This window comes from Sesamum indicum, linkage group LG10, assembly GCF_000512975.1.
Source record: "Sesamum indicum cultivar Zhongzhi No. 13 linkage group LG10, S_indicum_v1.0, whole genome shotgun sequence".
Classification (NCBI taxonomy): Eukaryota; Viridiplantae; Streptophyta; class Magnoliopsida; order Lamiales; family Pedaliaceae; genus Sesamum; species Sesamum indicum.
Window position 1 is genome coordinate 6,098,883 of NC_026154.1, and position 27,168 is coordinate 6,126,050.

General features: G+C 32.0%; 1 protein-coding gene and 2 non-coding genes across 3 annotated transcripts; all 3 read left to right on the forward strand.

Moving 5' to 3' along the window:
* Positions 1–597, forward strand: LOC105172026. The gene has a single exon (XM_011093366.2). The coding sequence runs from the start codon at positions 169–171 to the stop codon at positions 424–426; it is 258 nt and encodes an 85-aa protein (XP_011091668.1). The 5' UTR covers positions 1–168; the 3' UTR covers positions 427–597.
* On the forward strand, positions 24,621–24,694 carry TRNAV-CAC. The gene has a single exon. It is a non-coding gene; the product is annotated as a tRNA-Val (tRNA).
* Positions 26,593–26,666, forward strand: TRNAV-CAC. The gene has a single exon. It is a non-coding gene; the product is annotated as a tRNA-Val (tRNA).

A 27,168-nucleotide genomic window follows, 5' to 3' on the forward strand; every position in this document is an offset into this window, starting at 1 on the left:
GACCTCCCAATTTCTCTCAAGAACAAAACGCTTTTTTCTCCCAATTGGTTGATGAGCCGCTCAAATTCAATCGGTTGGGACGTCTTCTAACCCTAATCATCAATTCCGTCTTCCTTTTCCGTCTCCGATTCCGTCACAGAAGAAGAAGACAGACGTTCCAAGGGGGAGATGGGGAAGTATGCGGAGCTTTTGGATGCGGGTGTTAGGATTGCTTGCAGATTCCATTCTCACTGCCCCCAGACTGCCCGGATGTATTACCACCCTCCACCGCCCAATGACGACGCCCACCACCACCAGCATGATGGGGTCTCCACCGGCGGCGCTACGAAGGAGGAGGCTGCGGCTCTGCTGGGGCGGTTTGGGTCAATGGGTGCTGCCCCTGCCCGGATTGACATCACTGACTTCATTCTTTATACTATTGCCTGATTCAACATAAAGATAAACGATTGTTAGACCTTTTACTTGCAGATGCTGTAAAATCTCTTAAAGGGATTTTGAAATTTTTGCCCTTTTTTCTATTATTTTCTTGGCACACAAATTCAAGATTCAATTTTCCCTAAATTAAGATGTAATATATATTTTTTGTGGTTTGATTGATATTGATTTGATGAAAGTTTATTCTATTATTTTCTTGAAATTATACTATTCAAGATTCACCTAAATTTAATTTTAATACAAAAATAAAATTCAATTTCAAAATAGGTGTTTTCTGGAGATTGAGGGTTATCCAGAATTCATGTTTGGGGCGAGTCCCATGTTTTATCTCGGATGTGTGTTTTAACGAATAGATACCTATGTCTATTTTAAAATATTTTATAAAAATAAATATATTTTTTAATCTAAAAATATTTTTTTCATTTTAATTAGAATTAGTCCTAAATATTTATTTATTTATTTGGTACATTCTATGACTAAATAAATAAATAAATAACATGATTTAATTATAACAATAAAAGTATTAGTAAACAATAATATATAAATATTTTCTCATTTACTAACACAAAAATTAGAAATACACTTAATGGGAGCCACTAGATTTATAAATAAAAGGCTACAAGTTTAAACTAAAAAAAAATATAAAATAAATGTTAATTTTAATTAATTTAAAGTTACAATATTTACGAAAAATCATATAATAATATAATTTTATTATTATAAAAAAATACACAATAATAACTAATTAGATTGATAAGTCTAAAAATTTATAATTTCAAAACAATAAATAAAAATAAAGTCACCTTGATTAGGTAGATAGTTATGTAAAAATAAAAATAAAGAATAGATATAGGAGATGAGATTTTATATCTAATCTGTAAAAATTAGAACTTAAGGAGAAAGACTGATGAAATTATTTTTTTGTCTTAATATATTTATTTTCTTAAATTATAATATTTTAGAAATTTAATCCAAAAAATTTAAAACATTACTTCCTACTCAATCTATTAAATGTTAATTTTAATTATTGAATGAATATTTTTATATACTAAACTAATTTACTATTAGTCATTTTTATCATTTTGAATTGTTATAATAGTATAGTTTATTTAATCATAGGACTATATTGTGATATAATTAAATGGATATTTATAAAAAAATTAAGTTAGATTAAAAGGATAATTTTGTCATCACAAAATGTTCTAAATAGAGATATGCATCTATCTGATTTTTATATAAAACCTCATGTACCGATTGAAACATTTATAAAAATTCATGTATTAATTCAATATTTTTGAAAAAACTCGGGTATCAATTCTATCATTTACAAAAATTCATATACCGATTTAACAATAATACTAAAATTCGAGTACTAAAATAATTTTTACTCTATTTATATACTTATTATAATACTTGTAATAAGTAAATTATGGTGTTGAATGTAAATTCATACACAATTTTGCATATATATAAAACGCTATATAGGAAATACGAAAAATAAAAAATTAATTATTGTATTATTTGTATTATATAATGCATTTTAAATAAAAAAACTATGTCAAATTACCTAAATTTAAAATAATACTACCTTTTGAAAAAAAATAAAAAAATTAACAGAATGCAATAATGTATTCCTTGTATGATATAATTTATTTTAGATCCAAAATTATGTTAAATTACTTACATGTAAAATGATATTACTTATTAAAATACTTTGTGTTTGTACTTTGTGTATAAATTGGTCCCATCTACACTAATAAGTTTGCGACAGTATTGGAACCTTTGATACACGGTTTGAACGCCTAGAAGACGTATTCTACTACATATGCACCAGTTGGCGGTTGGAAGACTTTGTGTTCCAATTCAACAATAGTTCTTGGATTAAATTTTTGGAGAGCTCTCATGTTTTGGGTAGCTTTCGAACTGAATTTTTCCATGTGCCGTAAATAATTTCACATTCTATTTTCAAATTGTACTATGCCTTTTGATTTGGTATATTGTATCCTGTAAGGAGTGTTCGTTACTATCAACACCAACATTCTGATAAATTTTGGATAAAAACTGAGCATAAGTTGATGAACAAGGTATCCTCATCGGTGCGATAACCATCTGATCATATGTAACAGACCAGCCATCGCTAAATAATTACTCACAACACCTTACTAAATTGTCGTCCAATACACTCGTGCAGTTGTTTTGTTCCTATTGGGTGAGTTGATATGCCTGGACTCATTAGGAAACCTGATATCATTGCTATATTTCAAAATTAGAGGATATAAAAATTGCCAAGAATTACAGTTGGGGCAGTGCTGTGCTTGTATTTTTATACTGTGAATTATTTAATGCTAACACCAAAAGCAAAGCTGCAATTGGTGGCGCGATTTGTTACAGTAAAATTTAAGTATTAACTTATAGACAATTTTTTTGTTATAAATATTAATTAATAACACATGCTTGTATTATTTATATAGATTTGAGTATGGTCACTGATCACTCTACTTTGTCCCAGACTTGGTGTAGAACGATTATATATGAGCCAAGTTCAAACAAACAATAATCATTTGCTCCCAACAGCACCGTATGGTGCAACATGGAATTGTGAACACACCTTCACCCAAACAGTACCAACCACTGTCTGGGTTATAAGAGATATATTGGATGAAATGCAGACGCATCAAGTCACTTCTATTTAATACAATAAGTACATTTATACCGTGAATTAAATCTGCATTAATTTTCATCATTTCATTTATTACAGTTCATTTGACAGCCGTATGACATGAACTCAGATGTCATTACGGGCTACGCTGTTGATTTGAACCCCCAACTGTAGGGATCATCATGTCCGTTAATAGTCTACGCAATAGTAGAAATGTATCGTCTTGATCGGGTCTTTTGCCAATTCGGGATGAGACAGAATATTCCACAAGCGATGGATACTAGGGACATGAGCCTACATCAGATCTCCTGTAAAAATCATACGGGTACAGATTGGAACCTACAACATATACAATACATCACTAGATAACAGAAAAGATATGACACTATTGTACAAATGCCACCCATTTCCAATAGGAGAGATACAGAACGAGGGTATTGAGAATGATACTGCAACATAACATGAAGTTTGGTATCGTCATCTACTGATAGACGTATGGAAAGTGAGTACCAACATGAAGATGCACCTATGTTGCAAGTTGTGGTATGTTATATAATATCGAATACTTTATTTTAAATTTTTTCTTACAGACACAATATTCATTATTTTTCTACATTCTTCAGGCGTAAGAGGTGAATGCCCTTGAAGCTTTGTGTCAATTTAGATAAATATTGAAGTGTATAGTCAACTGGTGGACAGATTCAAGCATGAGTTACAAATTATCAAAGAAGACATAACCCATCAACCACAACAAATTCCTACGTCATTCGATGATGCTCCCACCACATGCCACAGGTAAAAAAGAAGTTCTAGCCAAATGTCTATTGATTCAGTTGGACGTCAAGATGTTGGGGTGGATATACCTGGTCCTTCTATAGTGTATACACCTCAAGATTACTACGTGCCCCAACCGCCTCAAGATTACTATATGTTTCAACTGCCTCAAGATTTACTATATGTCTTAACCGCCACAAGATGATTGGTTTCAATCAGTTCCATATATGCCAACATATATAAAAGATTATTCTTCACATATACATCTTGACCTTGGCCTTGATATTAATAAACCGTATGCACCAGGATACAACATTTCACTAATTTTATTTTCATCATTTAGTGCATATTGTGATAATGTGGAGTTTAATTCTACAATAACATTGAGTCGGTTGGACAGTAATCCCGGTGGTGATGATACTGAGACAAAAAACATAAGCCAATGTAAAATGTGGATGAGGAAATAAGAAGACCTTAGCGTCAACGCTACAAATGGAATTGTGGAATGGGCGGACGTTTTTTATATTTGCATTTTATATTGTATTTTCTTAGGATGTATAAAAAATATACACTATTATATTTGTATAGTTCATTGTATTTTTTAAATTAATATAATTTTAACATTATGATATTTTCAATTTTATTATATTATTAAAAATTAGTTGAATATAATTAATTTATAAAAAATAAAGTAAACAAAAAAAAAAATGAAACAGGGGGTGTCGTGGATGAACTCCACAACACCCTCTTTTTTTTTTTTTAAATAAAAAAGTATTTTTTAAGTGATCCGCAACTCGACATAAAATTTGTTATATATTTATATAAATTATACTTTATAATTTTTGAATAATATTAAAGTAATTAACCCGTGTTGAAAAAATTCAAGCAATCGTAGTACTTTTTAAAAATCAATCAGATTTTAGTTTAGACAAATTTTGAAAACCAATTCACCCAGCAACGTGGGGACGAAACAGAATAAGAACATGTTTGATATGCTGTTATAAAAAAATTTTAAATCATGAACTTACTAAAAAATTATATTGTAACAACTCTTGGTCCAAAGCAGATTACCAACCGAATCGTAAAAATTATTTGTTTGCCTTGAAAAAATTATACGTCCCATACGATTGTGCACTGAGTATTACACAATTTCCTTAATGATAAGACGGTTCTACTTTTAGTATTGCACTATAATAAAAATGCCTCGAATAGTACTCACTTCGCCACAAAAATTGATAAACAATCTTGGAATTTTGAAGAAAATCGATAGAAAATGAGAGAAGATTTCCAAGTAATTTTGTACCTCTTATAGGCTCCAGTAATAGAACCTTATAAAGATTGAATTAAAAATAATATTAAAATCAGTCAGACGGTCCAAAAAGTCAGCACAAAAAACCTCTAGTTTAAATGTTGAAGGTTTAAAGGATTCACTAAAATAAGTTTAAAAAATTATTGTTGTTTCTATTGAAACCCCAATAAATTAAAGATTTTTGCTACAAATATAAATATGATGAGACTAAAAAGACATTCACCCTAATAACACTTGCACTTGAAACCTTATCAACCCAAGTCACGACCAATGGGTGGCAACAACAATACATGTGTTGGCAACTCCATATTCATTCTAATCTTCATAACACTTCAAATAATATTTGAACCTTAAATTCAATATAAAGAATTTGTTTTTTCTAATAAATTTCCTATGTGGGATAAATAAAGTGAGGATTCACCCTAAAACCCACATATACCTTATATCCTTATCAAGACCCAAATAACTCCGATCATATTCTTATGTAGGACACCATCTTTTCTCTCTATTCCGCACTATTTAATCTGTATACTTTACTATGTATTGACATCCATAATTTAGGGTAAATATTGTTACAAATTAGCAACTTAAACATGTCAATTACAACAGACGGTGTAGGTGAGAATCGGTGGGAAGTTGATTTTCTTTGACAATTTTGCCCTTCCGCTCGCAATAAGAATATAAAAAACTCAATATGCGAACGTAAATTAAATTTTGGGATAGCTACACCCTCCTTTCCTAAAGTTTGGTGTAATTATATGTAGAGTCTCTGTATTTTGAAAAATTACATTTAGTATCCCTGATGTTTGTTATTCCTTGGTCAAAATTAACTTAATTTGTTGATGTTAACAAACAAACTGAATAAAAATTGATATTTACCCCTGATTGACTTATTAATAACTTATTGTAGGTTAAACAATTTTTTTCGAACTAAACTACCCTTGTAACGATGAAAATATACCTCCTCATGTGTATTTATGCGTAAAGATGTATGGGGTAATTTGATCATAAAAAAAATTGTTTAACCTGCAATAAGCCAGTAATAAGTCAATCAAGGGTAAATATATATTTTTTTATTGTTTTGTTAATATCAACCGATTCTGTGAATTTTGAATAACGGGGGATTTATTTATTAGATAGAAGCAAACCTCAGGGGTGTAAGACGTAATTTCTTAAATCACAAGAAATTTATGTGTAATTACTCTAAACTTCATACAAAGGAGAGTGTAATTATTCCTTAATTTTTAGAGTGTAAATTGCAATTTTTTTCCTTTGGCTGATCAAAGCCTATTTAATAAACAAAGCTCTAAAAAAATGATCTAACTTTTATTTAATTAAGATTGATAATTCTGTATCCGATTGTGAAAATTTGACATATTCGTTAAAAAAAAAAAGCAAATAAACAAAGCTCCAAAAATCAAGAGATCAACATTAACATAATTATTTCTTAAAATTACAATTAATATTTATAATGTAATTAAAAAAGTAGAATTAAATACCATTAAAATATAAATGTGGGGTCCACATTCCTTCTCTTTCAACCTCTGTCGGACTTTTGTGGCCTTCCTTTCTTAGGGTTCGTCATGAGAAACTTCTAAAGCCAAATGAAAAGTCGTTTCTAACAATTTGTGGGTCAACAAACTTGAAAGGACAGAGAACTAAAATCGTTGAAACGTTAAACACGACGCAAGAAAACTCCACCATCCTTGAATAAAATTAAAAAGTTGACTGATTAGTTCATGCACGGCTAAATTACACTTTTGGTCCCTATACGTACCACAAAAATAAATTGGATTAATTATATTTTATCATTGTATTAATTTGTCGTTTGAACTTTATGAAATTTTACACTTTGTCACTTATAACTGCTTTTCCATCAAACTTTTTGTCAAAAATAATAACATATAGTGCACATGTGATATTTAAAGGTTATGTGATGCAATAAAATAATAAATGCTTGATTTTTTTTAAAGATAAATACAGATTGAATTAGTATCATGATCTTGAAGATATAATTTTGTATGGATAAATACTAAATTTGGAAATAGTATATATATTATTTGAAATGACTTTATTATAATCATTCTTGTCAAATATCAATCCCTAATAAAATAACTACAACAATCATATACTGATCAATAATATCAAATACATAATATACAATAAAATTTATTATTACAGTAGATAACACCTACTATGCAGTAAAACAACATCCTGCACATATATTAGATGTCATGGGGCCTCAGCCAAATTTGATAATAAAATACTATATAAAATTCTCTAAAAGTCATGGTGTATTGCAAAGATGAATTTTTCCATTTTAAATAATTATAAAGAAAAAAATTAAAATTTGCTAAGAAAATAAGTGAAATAAATGTGATTTCCTTTATTTGTTTTCAAGAAAGTCAATGGGTCACTTTGCAATTTTACACAAAATAAAGGGTAAAATGGTAAGTCTGAACCTTTCCCCAAAATTAGGGGAATATTACAAATCTTGCGGAAACTTGACGCGGCTTTTGGTACGCACCAACCTATTGACTGAACTCCCTCACACTGCAGACTACTGAGGAAAATTTATTAAAATTTCATAAGAGCCCTTATACTTTTATGTATTTCAAGAATATGCCCCATCAGTTCTTATTATTCTGTCCTTTTTACTTCATAGAAAGATTATTATGATTTCTATATTACTCGCTTAACCATTAATCTATAGGGTTAAACAGCCCATGCCTCAATGTACGAGGATTTTGCACTTTGCCCCCTAATTATTCTTTTACAAATAGAAAAGAAAAAAAAAAAAAAGACTCCTTTTTTCTTTGGGAATGAAAGTATGCCTCCGACACCCTTTACTAGTTCATATAAAGGGAAAAATATACGTAACAACTCGATCTTCGAATTACAGAATAATAATTGAATATTTTTTAAAATTTTTTTATTATGATGTCTAAATGGAAATTAATAATCAAAATAAATTTCTCTTTATAAATTTATCATTTCTAATTATCGATGTAAAACGATTGCTCACTGACCTTTGAGTTTTTTTTCTTTAAATCTACACTTGTATTGAATACAAAAAAATTATTAAATTAAATAAAAATTAATTGTTTTTATCATTGACGATGACTATTCAACAACATACAGACATTAAAGGAAAAAATATATAACAACCCCCTTATGATATTGCAAATAAGTAAATTATCCCCAATTAAAAACAAAATAGTAATTTATCTCTTTAAATAATGAGGTAAATTGCTTCATTTTAAAAAGTATAGAGGAGTAAATTGCTACTTATTTTTTATTGGGATAATTTACTTATTTACAATATTACAAAGAGATAAATTGCTATCTACCTAGAGATTAATTAAAAAGTCAAAACTGAAATGTGGTTGTTGAAAAACACATTGTAATTAAACAATGAGTAGTAATTTGAATTATTAGTATTATTTTATGATAATGGACAGCATCTCCAAATTCAACGTATGGGAGAAAAATAATGGGGTAAATAGGAATAATATAAAAGTAGAGGGGCAAGAGTGCAAATTCCTTAACCCTCAATTCTTGAATAATGTCTCTATGTGAAAAGGAAAAGACAAGGAAAGAGAAGCAACCAAAATAGTATATAAACCCTAATTTCGACCTCCCAATTTCTCTCAAGAACAAAACGCTTTTTTCTCCCAATTGATTGATGAGCTGCTCAAATTCAATCGGTTGGGACGTCTTCTAACCCTAATCATCAATTCCGTCTCCCTTTCTGTTTCCTTTTCCGGCTCCGATTCCGTCAAAGAAGAAGAAGACAGACGTTCCAAGGGGGAGATGGGGAAGTATGCGGAGCTTCTGGATGCGGGTGTTAGGATTGCTTGCAGATTCCATTCTCACTGCCCCCAGACTGCCCGGATGTATTACCACCCTCCGCCGCCCAATGACGACGCCCACCACCACCAGCATGATGGGGTCTCCACCGGCGGCGCTACCAAGGAGGCGGCGGCTCTGATGGGCCGGTTTGGGGCCATGGGTGCTGCCCGGATTGACACCACTGACTTCATTCTTTATACTATTGCATGATTCAACAAAAAGATAAACGATTGTTAAACCTTTACTGCAAATGCTGTATTTCTATATTCTTGATTGAAAAGAGTCTACAATCTTTTACAGGGATTTCGAATTTTTGTCTTTTTCTTTTCTTGGCTTACAAATTCAATATTTTTTATATAAAGGTTTTTGGTCGTTTAATATTGCAATTTCAATTCAAGTCCAATGGTATTATTTTTGTTGATGAAATTGCAAATTCAAGGTCTTGATTTTTTTAGGTAAATTTCAACGAATATCCTCTCATTACTTAAAAATTTATCAATATTTTTTAAAATTAATGAAGTTCTAACAAATACTTTATCACCGTCAGGAGTATTCGTATTTGAATAGTGTATATATTTGAATTTATCTTTAAAGATGATTTAAAATAAATATTGTATGTTGACAAATCATATCTTTTTGTATATATTTATATATATTTATTTTATATTTAATGTTGTATTTTTTTAAATAAAAAATTACTCAATCATTTTTTTTAATATTATATTTATGTTTATGTGTGAGTTTTTTTTATAAATATTACATATAGAAAACCTAAAACTAAAAATTCATATAGATAAAGTATAAAAAAGACAATCAAATAAAGCCACGGGTTCGAGGATGCAAATATTTGTTTATTTGTGTAATGGGTTTTTTATTTACTTGCTTTTATATAATAAATAAAAGTTATTAATTAATATTTAAATATATTAGATGATACAATAAATCATAGTTGTTAAAAAAAAAATGAATGAATGGGTTGTAAATTGGTTGGTGTGGGTAAATTATTTGAGTATCTTTAATTTTAATGGTAATTAAGTGAAGAATTTATTTCCTAATTGATGGCCCACTCAGCCGCCCCGCCCGCGTGTAATGCACGTTGGTGTCTGTGGCTCACCTCATTCTCCGCCATTAATTGGAGGGTCAATTCGTAATTTTCTTAATATTTTTTTTTGAAAGACAATTTGTTTTTGTTTTTTCTTTTCTTGAACAAGAAACCATGGTTAAATTCTTATCCGGAGCCAAATCAATCGTAAAAATAAATGTAATAGGTTTGTTATGTGATTATTTATTTTTGTTAAATTGTAATTCCATCATATTATAAATGTATTATACTTAATATATAATTAATTTATGTATGATCGAGCTACCATTTTATGCATTAACAGAATCATGCGTAAACGCCATTTAATAGAGAAGATCGATGGGGCGTAAGAACTCCTTTGCTCTACAGAAATAGACATCTTAGCAAGAAGACGGACAACGACGTCTGCATCTCTTGGAGTGTCCTGAACCTCCACACATTGCACATGAGCAAGCTTAGCATAAATATCTTTCAGGGGGCCAATCCAAGAAGCTTCTACCCCACCGGGATGATTTTTACAAAAGATGTTCAAACTATTGGGAATGGCTAAAGTAATGGTCCTTTCTTATCCCATATAGGTTGCATAAATTTTTTTTTATCTATATATATTAAACCAACTTATTATCTTTGGAATGAGAAGTGTGGATAGATGGATTTTAGAAGAATTATCACATTTTTTTGGAAAAGTTACATTTGAATTTCTACATTCTTCTCATTTTTGGACTCGTTAGGATGACCAATACATGGAGGTTGAGAAAAATCCTCCTCACTTATCAATTTTTATTTTGCTGATGAAGAGTCCTACTACTTCCTTTTCTCAATAAACCGAGCTAGCTCCTCTATAAATAGCTTCAGTTTCTAATTCATTTTACACACAAAAATTCGAGCTCTCCTATGTGCTTCTATTCTGTTTTCTCTCTTATTCTTTTTGAGTATTTTTCTGTTCACTGTTTCAAACTCTCTACCATGAGTGCACGTGTTAGCGAGTTATAATTGTGTTAACCTTGGGGAGCAAACGATTTACGCTATCTGCACCACGGTAGTACCGAAATTTTGCTTTCAAGGCAGTAGTTTGTCCACGGCACAACTTTTAGTTTCGAACAGTTGAAAGGGAAATTATTCTAGTGGTTGTTCCCGTTAGTAAAACACTGCCTAATCTCTCCAAGCTGGAGCCACTTGACGGGACCAACTACAAACGTTGGTCACAGAAGTTGCTCATTTTTTTCGCACAGTTGGACGTGGACTACGTGCTGTTCCAGAATCTGCTAGAAACTCCAGCAGAGGCATCGACTCTTGCCATATCTCCAGCAGAGACCTTCTCAGTTGGCACGACTGCGAAATATGAGGATGAGGCAAAGCAAAAATACTACAGAGATAATAAAACAGTGAGAAGTCACTTGCTAATCATATGAATAATTCTCTGTTCGACTTGTTTGTGAATTATAGGAGTGCTTAAGAAATCTGGACTATATTGGAGGCAAGATACGGAGGTGCCCATGCTGGAAGAAGAAGTACATTATGGGTAAGTGGTTCCAATTTCAAATGATCGATGAGAAGTCTATAATGGACCAAATCCACGAATATGAGAACCTAGTGGCAAACATCCTGAGCGAAGGAATGAAAATGTGTGAGATTTTACAAACCAATATACTTCTTGAAAAATTCCCTCCTATTTGAAGTGAATACCGAAACCATATGAAGCACAAGAAAAGGGATCTAACTCTCCAAGAGTTGATCGACCATATGAGAAAAGAAGAAGCGAATCGCTTGAAAGATAAGGAAACTTCTCTCTCTTCTCTATCTGTTAAAGCTAATCTTGTTGAATTTGTTGGGTTTAAATACATGTTTCACCAGAATAAAGGGAAACAACTCTAAAAGAGTAATCAACACAAGTCATTCAAAATGACCTGACATAAGATCCAAAAGAATAAACAATTATGCTATTGTTGCGGGAAATCAGGACATAAAGCGTATCAGTGCTACCAAAGAAAGGATCAATAGAAGGCAAATCAGAAACCAACCACTCAAGCTACTCCACAAGTCAACCTAGCCGAAAAGGACGAGATCATTGCTACAGTAGTTGTAGAGGCAAACCTGGTGGAGAACAAAGATGATTGGATACTAGACACTGGCAGATCTAGGCATTTCTTCTCCAACAAAGCCTTATTCCATGAACTTCTTGGCGCAATGGACGACAAGTGTGTCTTCATGGGAACTCCACAACCGCCGGAGTCTTGGGTAAAGGAAAGATCTTCCTTAAATTTACTTCTGGCAAAATACTAGCTTTGAATGACGTACTATATGTGCGTTCCTTACATAGAAATCTAGTTTCTAGTAGTTTGTTGAATAAAGTTGTCTTAAAAATTGTGTTCGAATTTGATAAAGTTATAATCACTAAAAATAATGACTTTGTAGGAAAGGGATACTTATCAGATGAGTTATTTGTCCTGAACAATGTTCCCACTGTTCTTAATAAAAATTCCTCCAGTTCGGCTTATTTGATAGAATCTATTGATGTGTCTGATAGATTAGGACATGTAAACTATTCTTCTATTAAAAGGGAGAAAAAAATGAATCTTATAAATATTTCTGACACAAAAGAATGCTCTAAATATGGAGTTTGTGTAGATGCAAAGTATGTAAAGAAACCTTTTGAACCTATCACATCTAGAAGTACAGAATTACTCGGATTAATTCACTCGGATCTAGCTGATTTCAAAAACACATTAATCAAGGGTGGTAAAAATATTATATCTCTTTCATTGATGATTTATCTATATACACTAGGATTTATCTATTAAAATCAAAAGATGAGGCTGCTGAAATGTTTTTGAAAATTTATAGCTGAAGTTGATAATCAATTAGATAAGAAGATTAAAAGACTTAGGTCTGATAGAGGTGGAGAATACAACACTAAGTTTTTGAAGAAATTTTGCAAGATTAATGGAATAACCCATGAAATTGGTGCACCTTATACACCTCAACAAAATGTCATAGCTGAACAAAATAACAGAACTCTAAAAGAAATGATGATGCTATGCTTTTAAACTCAGGTGTGCTAGAAATATGTGGGGGAAGCAATTTTATCTGCATGTTATATCCTTAATAGAGTCCCACATAAAAAATTGAATAAAACCCCTTATGAATTATGGAAAGCGTTTGCTCCTAACTTTAACCTTCTCAAGGTGTGGGGTTGTCTAGCTAAAGTGTTATGTCCAGAATTTAAAAAAACAAATATAGGACCTAGGACTTTTGATTGTGTGTTTATTGGGTACGCCACAAATAGTGCTGTATATGGATTCATGTGTTTAAATGATAATTCTCTTTGTGAATCAAGAGATGCTGAATTCTTCGAACTAGTTTTTTCATTGAATAAAACTACTAGAACAGGCATAACCTCTTCAAGCAACAAACCTTTGGAAACTTTCTCTAATTCTATTGTGCATGAACCTAGAAGAAGTAAGAGACAAAAAATAGAACATAATTTTGGACCAGACTTTCTAACTGCTTTCCTAATTGAAGACCTAGAAAAGTTAAATGAAGACTTTGTTTCGATGTTTCTAGTTAAAGATGATACTAAGACATATAGGGAAGCTATAACCTCTATAGACTCTAGTTTCTAGAAAGAAGCCATTAGAAACGAACTAGATTCTATCATGTTAAATCATACTTGGGGTTTAATGGATTTACCTATAGGAAGTAAGCCTATAAAATGCAAATGAGTTTTCAAGAAGAAAATAAAACTAGATGGGTCAATAGACAAATTTAAGGCACGATTAGTGGTTGTAGGTTATACCAAAAAAGAAAGGCATAGACTGCTTTGAAATATACTCACTTGTAACGAAGATTGCAAAAATTAGAACTCTAGTTGCACTGTCGTAAATTCTTGGCTTAATAGTTCATCAAATGGATGTAAAAACAGCTTTTTTTAAATGGTGCTTTGGAAGAAGAAATATATATGGAACAACCAAAGGGGTTTTTAGTACTTAATCAAGAAAATAAAGTATGTAAACTTAAAGAATCACTAGATGGACTAAAGCAAGCACCCAAACAATGGCATGAAAAGTTTGATCATACTTTAAAAATTAATGGATATAAGACAAATGTATCAGATACATGTGTGTACTCAAAATTATTTGGGACAAAATGTGTTATTATAAGCATATATGTCAATGATATGCTGATTTTTGGCACCCACATAGAAATAATTGAGGAAACCAAAAGATTCTTATCAGTATAGCTTGACATGAAAGATCTAGGAGAAGCTGGTATAATCATAGACTTTAAACTTAGAAAAAGTGAAAATGGATTCTCTCTTTGTCAATCACACTACATAAAGAAAATCTTGGATAAATTCAATGGTCAAGATGAGATACCAGTTAAAACATCTTATGACCCGAGCATATGTCTTAAAATGAATAAAGATGATAGTGTGTCACAAGTTGAGTATGCAAAAACCATAGGGAGCGTCATGTTTCTCATGAACTACACAAGACCTGACATAGAATTATGCTGTGAGTAGACTAAGTCGTTATACCCATAATCTCAACAATAAACACAGGAATGCACTTCATTGCTTGTTGAGATATCTAAAGGGTAAATAAATTTGAATTTGCACTTTAATAAATTTTTCGTAGTATTAGAAGGATTTTGTGATGCTAATTGGATAACTGATAATGATGAAGTAAGCTCAACTAGTGGGTATGTTTTTACTTTGGATAGAGGGAGCTATTTCTTGAAAATCTGCAAAACAAACTTGTATAGCTCGCTCTACTATGGAATCTGAATTTATAGCTCTTGAATTAGCAGGTCAAGAAGCAGAGTGGCTGAAAAACTTATTAGGAGTTGTGCCCTTGTGGGGGTCAACTATGCCAGTGTCGCTGCATTGTGATTCTCGAGCTGCCATTAGAATTATCAAGAACCATGTTTACAATGGCAAAAGGAGACATATTCGCATCAGACATGGAGCAGTAAAAGAACTCCTGAAGAATGGGATAATCTCTTTGGATTATGTGAGGTCAGAAAGGAACTTGGCAGATCCTCTTATGAAAGGACTTACCAAGCGAAATATATTTGAGTCTTCAAGAGCAATGGGTCTAAAACTCCTTGTTTGATGGAATATGGTAATGACCACAGAAATCCATAGCCCTATATTTGGGTGGTCTTAACAAGGACTTGATGGTGATAAACCTGACTATATTCAGAAAGATAGCCTCATAGCTCAATTGTTGAGTGGTCTATAGACTTGATGGAGCTATTTAGATGGGTGTGAAGGTGGGCCGCCGTCTATGAATGAAAAATGGAAGTTCTTTTTAGAGCACTCATCAAAACCCAAGGTATGCAAAACCATTAATAGCGCTCGGAACTTTTATCGCGGAACAACGAACACTAAGGAATATATACGTGATTGTGGAGGTCTCAACTTGAGCTATCAAAAGTTCAAAAGATTTATATTACTCTCGTTAGCCAAATTGATTGCCTCACTTCACTAGGCATTAATTTAATTGAAAGATATTAATGCTTAAGTATATTTCTTCCTTTACTCAGAAATTTTATTCTTCATTTACGTTAGTCATTTGTTGGGGAATGTTGGGAATAACTAAAGTAATGGCCTTTTTCTTATCCCATATAGGTTGCATAAACTTCTTTCCATCTATATGTATTAACTCAACTTATTATCTTTGGAATGAGAAGTGTGGGTAGGTAAATTTTGGAAGAATTACCACACGCGCGCGCCCGTCCGTCCTGTCCCAGTCCGAGCTGGGCACGTGCAGTTATATACTTTTTCTGAAAAAAATTACATTTAAATCCTATATTCTTCTCATTTTTGGACTCTTCAGGTCTGTGTATGATGTGCTTTCCAAACACACCCCACAAATCATAATTGACTTAACGACATTGTAACGTTCAGTGTGAAAATTGTAACAATTCACAAAGTAACACGAGATCGTCACCTCTACATTAGGACCTCAATAATGACACTTAAGGAGCTCGCTGTCCGTTTAGTTCAATTTGGGATCAATCTATGTCGTACCCTCCTGAATAGTTGGGGTTTGTCCTCTTGAATAGGGTCAGTAATTGCATCAACGTACTCCTGCATCTTCTTCTCTCCATGAGAAGTTTAATTATAATATTCAGGCATAAACCCCCATACATAAGTCAAAATTGACCTCGTTTGGTGTTCTGAATCTTTCATTTTTGCACTTCCTACACGGACACCTAATCTTCTTGTCATCCATATGTTCATTCTGACCTTAGGGCCATTCTATGAAAGAATTAACATCATACTCAAACTTCGGTCTAAGGTCCGCCCTCTCCGATAGGTTCTTCTCATACATCCATTTCCTCAATTCTTTTAACATGATGATCACTACACACACATATATATAATTATATTTCGAGCTATAAATTAATTATTACTTGCCGCTAATAATACTTAATATACAAGTATGAAATATAAGAACTATAATTAATTAAATTGTGTCTTAATTATCAAAAAAGAGTTCAAATTATTATCTGGTCAACCAACTAAAAATATGAATAGTACACAATAAAATGACGCAATTCTAGCTAATCAACTGTATATGCTCAAAATCAGACAGATTGAAAGTGTGTTTGGCTTAACAATTTAACAATCAACTGTATATGCTCAAAATGACGAACATGTTCTTTGAAAAATAATTTGGGACGGATTTTATACTGCTTTTCCCATTACAAAAACTCTAAATTTCACTAGAAGGCTTAGCTGACATCATCAATGCACCCGTCCAATTTTCCCATTCCAAATTCGGGTTTTTCCATTTTTTTTTTTTTTTTTTTATAATTAGTGGTTTAAAGCCAAACATTGTGTCATCTCAGTCGAGTAGCTTAGTCTATACAATTATGTTTTAATGTTTTAATTAGCTATATTTTTTTTTATCTTATTTTCGTTCCAACTTATTTATTCAAGTGTTGTTTTATTTTAAAAAAAATAACAAAGAAATTCATTAATTTCACAATAATTATATATATGTCAAGATTAAGTTAATATCTAAATAATTGTCCAATGGTAAATTATTTGAATTAAATAGTTATATTTCTCTAAATTTATGTGGAAGACACCAATTTGCAAATAAAAAATAAAAAATGAGGAATTAAAGTGATTTTTCTTTGTAATAATTTTTTTTTCACAACGGTAGTATGGGAAAATCACTCACCGAATGAACTAATTTAGAGTAAGTTAAGAAGATAGGGATCATTTGAAGTTGAAATCAAATATTCGAGACTAAAATGAATTTTATACGTTGAACGTATTTGTAAAGATTCGGGGAAAAAAAAAAGTGGACATTCTCACCTCATTATTTGAAGATCTAAAATTTATAATGTTTTATTTAAATATTATTTGAAAATAAAGCCATAATATATATATATATATATATATATTTTGTAAGTTCTAAGTGTAAAAGGTTCATAAAATATTTTGAAATAAATTCATACAAACATGCATCCACTTGGAATTATGAGATTGATCCTATAACGAGGATTGAATTTATATGTAGGGATGACAACCCACGATTTCCAGCAGGTTTTATTACTTTCAAGATGTGTCCTATTTTCTTCACAAAATTTGAAACTTTGTCCTTGCTTTCAGACTCAATGGGTTTAACACGCAAGACTCTCTCTCTCTCTAATTTATCTCTCTCTCTCTCCCTCTCTCTCAAATCATAATAAATACTTTTTGATAGCGGTTAAATAAAATTGATGCAAAAATATAAGTTTTTTCACCAAAAAAAATTATTTGTCATGGCTAAGAGCCATGATAAAAATATTTGTCATGGCTTCTAGCCATAATAAATGTTCTACCCACCCTCACAGATATCATGACCAACAACCATTGTATAGTCATGGTCAATAACTATTTGTTATGTCTATTTTATTTTTAACTATGACAATTAGCCATGATAAATTATTTCATTTTTTGTAGTGTACTATGATACTCAATTTGTTATGATTTTTGAGTAGAATCAAGAATTTCTCAGTAGGTTGAGGTCGGGAAAATATGAAAAACATGTGGAGTGTTAGGAAAGTGAGAAGTTTTGGCAAGTTAGTGAGCTAACTAAGTTTAATACGTAAGTTCAAGTGAAGTTAGAAGTTATATACTTTTTTTTAACTTATCTTAAATCCTAATTATAGGAGTTGGATGAGAGAATTGGGGGATCGGTTGAGCCGTGATTGGATATATCACTGGAATTTTTTGGTAAAGTCTATTTTCATGTAATAACATTGGTCTAACTGTAACACACTAAAAAAAACAGTGCTATAGCAAAATCCATTGCAAAACAGCATTGCAACGGTAAATTTTCCGTTGCTATAGGTACCAATGTATAGTTGCAGTGTTTTTTTTTCCTTCTGTTGCAGAATTTGCCTAAAATCCGTTGCAAATCGCGTTGTTTAAACTTTATTTTTAACGAATCTTGCAATGGATTTTGCAACAAAATTTGCAACAGAATTTAATACATTTGTGCAATGACTTTGTGATAATATTTTCGTTTGCGGAAATTTTGTTGCAATTTCTTATTTCATCGCAACGACAATTTGCAACGAAATTCTGTTGCAAAATTGTAGTGCATTATTTGCAACGACATGTGCAAAAAACTTCAATCTGTTGCAAATTTTACAATAAATTTTGCTTCGATTATTTTTGTTAAAATTTATTGCAAATATTTATTATAATTTTAATTTACAATATTTTGTTTCAAATTTTTATACATAATTTTTTAAATTAAATTTATATTAAATTTACAGCTTACAATTTATAAAATCCAAACATAAAAAATATTTAATCAAAATAAAAAGATAATTCAATACATGTCAAAACATATCCATTACACAAATTTAAAATTTCAAGTATTCAATATTCAATATTTGGAGCGCATCATCATTTTCACAATCATCTAAAGGTAATCGATCGAATGGTGGATTATTGTCATTGGAGCCATTTTCTGATTCATTCACATCTTCCAACATCGTACCAAATTATGTCCAAAGTAACAAATAATTAATTATTAACACAAATATATATAATAATTATAATTATTTTTTGTAAACAATCCAACATTTATATTATCTTACAAGTAAACAGTCCTCCACGTACCACATCTACATGAACATAATAAATAAAAAAAACTAACTTAATTGTATTAGTTCAAATGTAACTTTTAAAGTTAGCTTACTTAAATTAGTTTAGATGAAATATTAAAGTTCATAGTTAGCTTAGTTAATTAGTTTATATAAAGCTCTTAACTTGATAGTTAACTAAGTTAAATTACTTTAGTTGAAGCTTTTAAGTTAATAGGTAACTTGCTAAATTAATTAGTTGTAACTTTAATGCTCATAGTTAGTTTAGTTAAATTATTTTGATTGAAGCTTTTAAGTTGATAGGTAACTTAGCTATCTCCCGACCAATTTGGATACCCGATGATTTGAAAATACTTCTTGGTCTCGTGTCCCGTTCTTCCACACTGTCTGCACGACGCATCTTTGTCCTTAGTCTTCACTGTTGCCACCCTTACACTTTGCCCAGATTGTGTTGCAAAGGTTACTGCATCTCCTCGTTCATTTTTGCTTCGTGCAATACTGCAGTATCGTTCTTCTCGAATGATCTTAGAATATACCCGCATTAAACTTGGTATGGGCTCTATGCTCAAAATATTGATCTTACTATTCCAAATATTGCACCATCAATATCCATCAAGAATTGATGGATTCTTTCGTTCTCATATTTTTTCATTAGTTCAACAATAATATTGCTCCCGCTGCAATGAAACATGGGTACCGATTCATAATTCACTAGTTCATCCCACACCATCTTAAGTCGGCCATAGTACTAAACCACTACTTGTTTGCAAATTGCAATGTCTGCTTTTAGTTGTTGAACCCGTGGTCCCTTCCCGATAGAAAACCTTTGTCATAGGTCTTCCCACAAGTCGTTTACATTCTCCATTACATTATGGTAGAACGTAAACTTGATTCAATCGTATTAAAACCCATGCGACAAGCATGGAATTCACTATCCACCTGTCTTCAATTTCTGATGAATCGTCACTTTATTGAGTCACAGTTCCATCAATAAAGCCAAGCTTCTTTTGGCTCTAAGGCGCTCCTGATAGATCTCACCCACTCTTCATAATTCTCTCCTCTCAATTGGACGCATGCAAAGTATAAAGAGATGTAATCGTCGAATTGTTTCCAAAAGTAGCCTCCTCTTTTGACATCATTGTTGACCATCACCTTTTTCTTTGGGTGAGGAACACGGTTTCAAAGGACAGAGAATTTGTTCCAAGGCTCTGATACCATGAAAATTAGGTGAAGACCGTATATTCTTATTACAAAGTGCAAAATCTATACTTGTGTAATGTTCATGATTATAGCAATGAATCTTGTCTATCCTATATACTTTCCTTCTTAAGAGAGATATGCACTAGACTAAATATAATAAGAATAGATACAATATATATTCCTAATATAATACATCTTGCCTAATATATTTCAAGAAAAATATTAGAATAAACTTTCATCAAATTGCAATATCAAATCAATAAAAATTATATATAACATCTTAAATTAGGGAAAAATGAATCTTGAATTTGTGTGCCAAGAAAATAATTAAAAAAAGGGCAAAAAACTCAAAATCCCTTTAAGAGATTTTAGACACTTTGAATCATGAAATAGAATGACAGCATCTGCAAGTAAAGGTATAACAATCTTTTTGTTTTTCTTGAATCAAGAAATAGTATAAAGAATGAAGTCAGTGGTGTCAATCCGGGCAGGGGCAGCACCCATGGACCCAATCCGCCCCATCAGAGCCGCCGCCTCCCTGGCGGCGGAGACCCCATCATGCTGGTGGTGGTGGGCGTCGTCATTAGCCGGCGGAGGGTGGTAATACATCCGGGCAGTTTGGGGGCAGTGAGAATGGAATCTGCAAACAATCCTAACACCCGCATCCAAAAGCTCCGTATACTTCCCCATCTCCCCCCTGCAACGTGTATCTTCTTCTTCTTTGACGGAAACGGAGACGGAAAAAGGAAACGGAATTGATGATTAGGGTTAGAAGACGTCCCAACCGATTGAATTTGTGCAGCCCATCAATCAATTGGGGGGAAAAAGCGTTTTGTTCTTGAGAGAAACTGGGAAATAGAGAAGAGGTTTATATAGAGCAGTTCCCTCCCCTTCTCTGTTTCCTTGCCCTTTCCTTTTCACATCAAGAATTGAGGGTTAAGGAATTTGCACTCATGCCCCTCTACTTTTATATTATTCCTATTTACCCCATGATTTTTCTTCCATACTTTGAATTTGGAGATGCTGTCCAACAACCACAACGAGTCAACCTCTCTCTTTTTTTTTTTTAATGTGTGTGAGGGTAATTATGTAAATTGTAGAAACTATTATCATCAATGATAAAGATCAATTTGTTTTAAATTAATTAATTTAATAAAGAATTTGTACACGAAACAAGTGTAGATTTTTTTATCTTTCTATGTTAAATACTTAGCGAGCGCTTTCAAAAAATATTTTTTAGCTTTTGATTTTTTAAAAAAATATTTTTAAAATATTTGGAATGCTAACTTATACTTCTAAAACAACTAAGAAAAGTGATTTTAGGCAAAAAGTTAGAAGCACCTGGTGGGTGCTTCTAACGGCAAACTTTACAATTTTTAATTTATTTTTACAATGTTATATTGATATGGAGTTTCTAAATAATTTAAATAAATTAACAATAATCAAATTTACACTTTTACATATTTAATATTTTAAAAGTTTTATTTATTTGCTATATCATCTAATTATTTTATTTTGTTCACATATTATTTTTGATTAATTAATAAAATAATATTTTTTGACAATCATGCAAGTTCAATTATTGTGTATAAATCAACGATTACATTACTTAGTGGGAGCATTACTAAATTAAACAGATTTATTTAATATTTATTAAAAAATATATCTGAAATATAGCAATCGGAATAAAATTTATTAATTTTTATGAAAAAATATTTTTTATTGATAAACAACAAGTGAAATAATAAGCAAAAAATAGTATCTTTTTAACATATAGGGACAAAATGATATTTGACCAATTACGTTTATTTTAGAAGTGATTTTAAATAAAAAACTATTCAATTTAACTTTTATCTGTTTTATATTTTTTTTACAAACACTACTCACTTTAAATTCTGTTACCAATTTCAACTTTTTTCTACAAGAATCATTTCTCTAAAAGCAGAAGTTTTTGCAGACACTTCCTTTACATGACGGAGCGACAACAATAAAGTTAAGATAATAATTAAAAATTTCGCTCAAATCCTTAAAGAAACGATATTGGAAAAATGTAGTTTACTTCTCAATAATTCCTACAGTAGAATTTGTAGGTATTTAAAAGGAGTCATAATCCAGACTAATAGGGTTCAAAACGAGATAAATTTTGGAGTCATCTCAAAAAGTTACGGAATTTGGCCAAAAATACCCTAACATCTTAGCAATAATAATCCGGTAAAATATATACGAGGCCCAAAAGACAACTACAAATAAATAAAAATAAAAATTAAATACACTCAGCTGAAAAATAAAAAAAAATTATAGTCATAGTCCTACCCCAAAAATAAAAAATTATACCCGTTTGAAATTTTATTATGAAACCACACGGGTCAAATATTATTCGTTCGATTCTGTCAATCTAAAACAGTTATAGAATAAATTTATCATCCTGTATCATTCTAATCGTGTACCTATAGTCATGGATGGCATACAATAACTTTAGATTAAAAATTAAATATATACTCTTTTAGAACATCATGTTATTCCCTTCTCCAAGTTGCAATATAAATTAATAATTAACTGACGAATATATAAATCAGAATAATATTTTCTATGAAGTGAAAAGGATAGAATAATAAGAATTACTGGGGTATACTCTAGAAATACATCGGAGTAGAAGGGTTTTGTTGAAATTTTAATAAATTTCCCTTGTAGTTGAGAGAATTCAGTCAATTGGTGGGTGCATACCGAAAGCCGCGTCAAGTTTCCGCAAGATTCCAAGCGTCTAATAATCGCCTAATTTTGGGGAAAGGTTCAGACATACAATTTTATTCTTTATTTTCTACAAAATTGCAAAATGACCCATTGACTTTCTGGAAGAAAAAAAAAAAGAATCTCACCTATTTCTCTTTATTTTTTACTTATTTCTTAGCAACTTTTCTTTTTCTCCACCGATGGGAAGAATAGAGGGTCAGGGCAATAGGTCAAGGTCGATAGCCAATCGAGCAAGCAAGTCCGGGTACTAAGTAGGGAAGAATGATGGGTCGCTAACAAGGCCTCTAAATGACAGCTCAGAAAAGGCTTACCCATTTATTCCCAATCTGTCACTTGCTCGTCCCTCTCTCATGAAATTCTTTAAAATGAAAAAGAATAATCACTATATACACGATGATATCTAGAGAAATGTTTTGGCTTGAAAATACATACATACAGTATTTAGTAAATGAAATATATAATTTTAATTAATAATGGGTCAGGGGATAATCCGCATCTGGAAAAAAGGACATACATACCCTTCTTTAGGGTGAAAAAGCAAGAACGCTACAGGACCCGTGTAGATAAAGTCGAGTCGGATCATCCCGTTCCACTAGCCTACCATCTAGACCTGGCAAACGTGGACATTATCTCATCGTACGATCTCTAACAACGTGGACCCTAAGATAAAGCCACGTGGCCCATTCCATGAAGTATAGTTGGGCCTATAAATACCCTCCTAGAGCATTTATGATGTGACATTATTACTTTCTACCTCATTATTGCTTGAGATCCCTTATTTTCCATCTCGAACTCGAATTGACTTGAGTGTCGGAGGATCTTAGCCGGAGATCTAGCCTAACGTGCTTATTTCTTCTCAGGGACTACTTCTGAGCGCAGTATAGCAAGCTTGAATGTTACCTTGAAGGGATCGCATATTTCGACTCGAATCATCTGACAACGTTTGTGGGAATCTTGGAAGGGCCTATTGAGGAGAGATGGAGTGAACATCAAGAGGAGATGTCTAGAAAAGCGAAGGAGGATACGGCACGGCAAAGAGATCAAATGGTATAGTTGACTAGGACTAAAGTACAAAGGTTAATGAAAGAAGCAGGTACGAACGTGTTAGTAGAATATGATAGGAGGACGGCTACCAAAAAAAAACTTTTAAGAAAGGAATTGAGTAAAAAATGCATTTCTCAATAATAGATAAAAGAATCAATAACTTAAGAGATGGAGATCATGGAACAATGACAGAGATTTTTTATGCAGAAAAATTAATATTTGATATTCACCCTAAAATTGCATACAACCTAACTGGCTAAGATTTCAGTCGTGTCTTAACCATTCACCGATCAAAATCTTTTAAGCATTTATTTAAAAATTTGAGAGCTAGTTCCCTAGTTAGTTATAACTTCATTTTAAAATGATGATGCTTGCTAGATGGAAGCATTAAGTTGGTTGTCTGGGTGGTGTAGTTGGTTATCACGCTAGTCTCACACACTAGAGGTTCTCGGTTCGAACCCGGGCTCAGACATAGGGTGAAACTTGCAATTTTCTTAATGAAAAATGCATAATTTTTTTAATTAAAAATTCTACTATTTTTTACTCAGAAAGAAAGTAAATTAGGGTAAATTATATTGACACCCTTTGAAGTTAGTCCAAAATATGCAAACACCCTCTGAGGTTTTCGTAACTATAGTAACACCCCCATCCTTTATTGCTATAAAAAAACTTCACCCTTATGACGTTAATGGTGTTTGATGACATCACTGAGAAAGTAAGTTGAATTTCCAATGACTACGAATGGATAACAATGCTGATGAAGAAAACAACTACTGATGAACAACTATGTAAATATATAGGAAGATTAATCACTGAACAACATGTCAAAGTCTAGCATATCAATGAAAAGGAGTTCTTATGCTATTTGGAAGGTGTTTAAGAAATATCCTTTGTTTCTACTAGCCAAAGAATTTACTTTAAAAGTTAACATTGAGAATATTAAAGCTTTGCTAAAAATTAAACGTGAATAAAAGATTGAGAAAACTCGTATTATTAGATGACAAACTAAATGCCAATATTATTGTTATAATGTTGTTATTGTTAAATCTCATGAAAATCTTCTTGCAAGTTTGTGGATAGTGGAAGCAAATGAAACAGACTCCATCCTCACAAGGCCCAGGCATCTCAAGGAGAACCTTGAGGACCTTGATAGGAAGTTTGGTCAGTTGACAGTTAAAGCCTCATAGTTGGCCAAGTCAAACAAGCTGATCTTGATACTGTCCCTATCACTATCAGGAGTACTAAACTTGTTTTTAGCTCATATGGAACGACTAGTGGAACCAATTCGAAAGGCATTGCCTTCAATGATGGCCCGAGAATATATAGAGTATGGCTCTAAACCTGCAACTAGATAACATGATTCTAACCTGTAGCGATAAATTCAAATACTGGTTGCATGAGTCCATCGTCAGATCTGGTGAGAAGGCAATAGTTGACTTACATGAAGTGTAAATTCCTGATAATATAAGTCAACCCAACACCTCTAGGATAAAAGAAGAAGAGACTAACATTAGGCCAATGACAGACACTTTTAAGGTTAATACTAAAGAATCATTATCTTATGTTTCTACTTGGCAGGTGTACAAGAGAATGTGGGAGAAACTGGTTTCCCTCAAAGAAATCAACCCAAGAAAGACTATAGTAGATCTACACAAAAATATAATCGGATTTGGATGCTCGAAGGGTCGAAACCAGAAGTTCAAGAAAGGTGTGATTTTGGAGCACTTGCTTCTGTATATACTATGTCAGCAGGATTTTCGAAGATCTCAAAACTTATTCCTTCTCGGGGACTACTTCTGAGTGGAGTATAGCAAGCTTGAGTGCTACCTTGAACGGATCTCATATTTCGACTCGAATCATCTGGCAACGTCTGTGGGAATCCTGGAAGGGCCTATTAAGGACAGATGGAGTGAACATCAAGAGGAGATATGTCTAGAAGAGCGAAGGAGGATACAACACGACAAAGAGATCAAATGGTACAGTTGACTAGGACTAAAGTACAAAGGTTAATGAAAGAAGCAGGTACGAACGTGTTAGTAGAATATGATAGGAGGACGGCTACCAAAAAACAACTTTTAAGAAAGGAATTGAGTCAAACGTGCATTTCTCAATAATAGATAAAAGAATCAATAACTTGAAAGATGGATATCATGAACAATGACAGAGATTTTTTATGCAGAAAAATTAATATTTGATATTCATCCTAGAATTGCATACAATCTAACTGGCTAAGATTTCAGTCGTGTCTTAACCATTCACCGATCAAAATCGTTTAATCATTTAATTAAAAATTTGAGAGCTAGTTCCCTAGTTAGTTATAACTTCATTTTAAAATGATGATGCTTGCTAGATGGAAGCATTAAGTTGGTTATCTGGGTGGTGTAGTTGGTTATCACGCTAGTCTCACACACTAGAGGTCCCCGGTTCGAACCCGGGCTCAGACATAGGGTGAAACTTGCAATTTTCTTAATGAAAAATGCATAATTTATTTAATTAAAAATTCTACTATTTTTTACTCCTCAGAAAGAAAGTAAATTAGGGTAAATTATATTGACACCCTTTGAAGTTAGTCCAAAATATGCAAACACCCTCTGAGGTTTTCGTAACTATAGTAACACCCCCATCCTTTATTGCTATAAAAAAACTTCACCCTTATGACGTTAATGGTGTTTGATGACATCACTGAGAAAGTAAGTTGAATTTCCAATGACTACGAATGGATAACAATGCTGATGAAGAAAACAACTACTGATGAACAACTATGTAAATATATAGGAAGATTAATCACTGAACAACATGTCAAATTCTAGCATATCAATGAAAAGGAGTTCTTATGCTATTTGGAAGGTGTTGAAGAAATATCCTTTGTTTCTATTAGCCAAAGAATTTACTTTAAAAGTTAACATTGAGAATATTAAAGCTTTGCTAAAAATTAAACGTGAATAA